This window comes from Arachis ipaensis, chromosome B5, assembly GCF_059453495.1.
Source record: "Arachis ipaensis isolate K30076 ecotype BB chromosome B5, ASM5945349v1, whole genome shotgun sequence".
Classification (NCBI taxonomy): Eukaryota; Viridiplantae; Streptophyta; class Magnoliopsida; order Fabales; family Fabaceae; genus Arachis; species Arachis ipaensis.
The window spans coordinates 112,663,509-112,664,772 of NC_142440.1; the positions used below are offsets into that span (position 1 = coordinate 112,663,509).

Below are 1,264 nucleotides of genomic sequence, written 5' to 3' on the forward strand. Positions count from 1 at the left end.
ACTTTATGTAAAATTTCTCAAAGAACTCATCGCCAAAAAGAGGAGCTGGAAGGAGAAGGAAACTGTGATCCTCACCTAGGAATGCAGTGTTGTAATCCAAAGAGGTATTCCACCAAAACTCAAGGATCCAGGGAGTTTCCTCATATCATGTACCATAGGTAACATAACATTAGAAAGATTTCTCTGTGACCTGGGTGCCAGTATAAATCTGATGCCCCTCTCCATGATGAAAAAGCTATCAATAGAGGAAGTTAGACCCACCAGAATGTCACTTCAAATGGCTGATAGATCCCTCAAGATACCTAATGGAGTTGTGGAAAACTTATTGGTGAAGGTTGGAGAGTTTATTTTCCCGGCTAACTTTGTGATCTTAGATATGGAAGAGGAAGGAAACAACTCGATTATCTTGGGACGACCTTTCTTAGCCACAGTAAGAGCCATCATTGATGTAGAAAAAGGTAAAATGGTTCTCAGAGTACATAATGAGCAAATGATCATCAATGTCTTTAAGGCAATGCAATACCCCCCTGAGAAAGAGAACCATATGAGAGTGGAGATGATAGAAACCTTGGTGGAAGAAGTGCTTGAGACAAGTCATCATTGAGAACAAGAAGATAAAATTCAAGAGATTCACGTTGAAGATGCCAAAGAGAAGTATTCATACCCCGGACCGAGCTATAAGGTTCGGCTCGGACAAAAGACAAAGTTGACCGACCTCTTTAAAGGTTGGGCAATTGGCCGAACTCCCCAAAGGTTGGCCCGAGTCACGATCTCTTCGCACAAAACTCAGAAAGAGCACCCCAGAGGCCCGCAGAGGCCCAAAATAGAAGGACCGCCAACTGCTACAAGGCGGCTGGCCCAAAATATAGATGATCTCACCCACAAAAGATAAAGATAAGATAAGAAACTTATCTCAAGCGAGGTCGCTCAACACTAATATAAATACACTAGAGCACCCAGGTATAACTCATACTCCAATTCTACAAAAAACTGCCTAACGCCCATACTGACTAGCATCGGAGTCTCTTGCAGGTACCACCACCCCCCGGTGATCCAGGTTCATCAGCACCTCAAGCTATAACAAGTCGGACTCGACAGTCCAGATCATACCAGAGGATCTTCTCCGAGATCAACCCCCCAGTTTCAGGTAACCCTCGGAACATTGGCGCCGTTGCCGGGGAACCTGGAAGTCATCCCACCATCATGGCAAACGACCCTCTTACCAACGACCACACATCCGGATTAGAAGAAGGAATGCCATTAA

General features: G+C 44.7%; 1 protein-coding gene across 1 annotated transcript; it reads left to right on the plus strand.

Annotated features, from left to right (window-relative positions):
- Positions 1 to 265: 265 nt before the first annotated feature.
- Positions 266 to 604, plus strand: LOC148565396 (uncharacterized). Its single transcript, XM_088487154.1, has one exon. The coding sequence runs from the start codon at positions 266 to 268 to the stop codon at positions 602 to 604; it is 339 nt and encodes a 112-aa protein (XP_088343280.1).
- Positions 605 to 1,264: the final 660 nt, after the last annotated feature.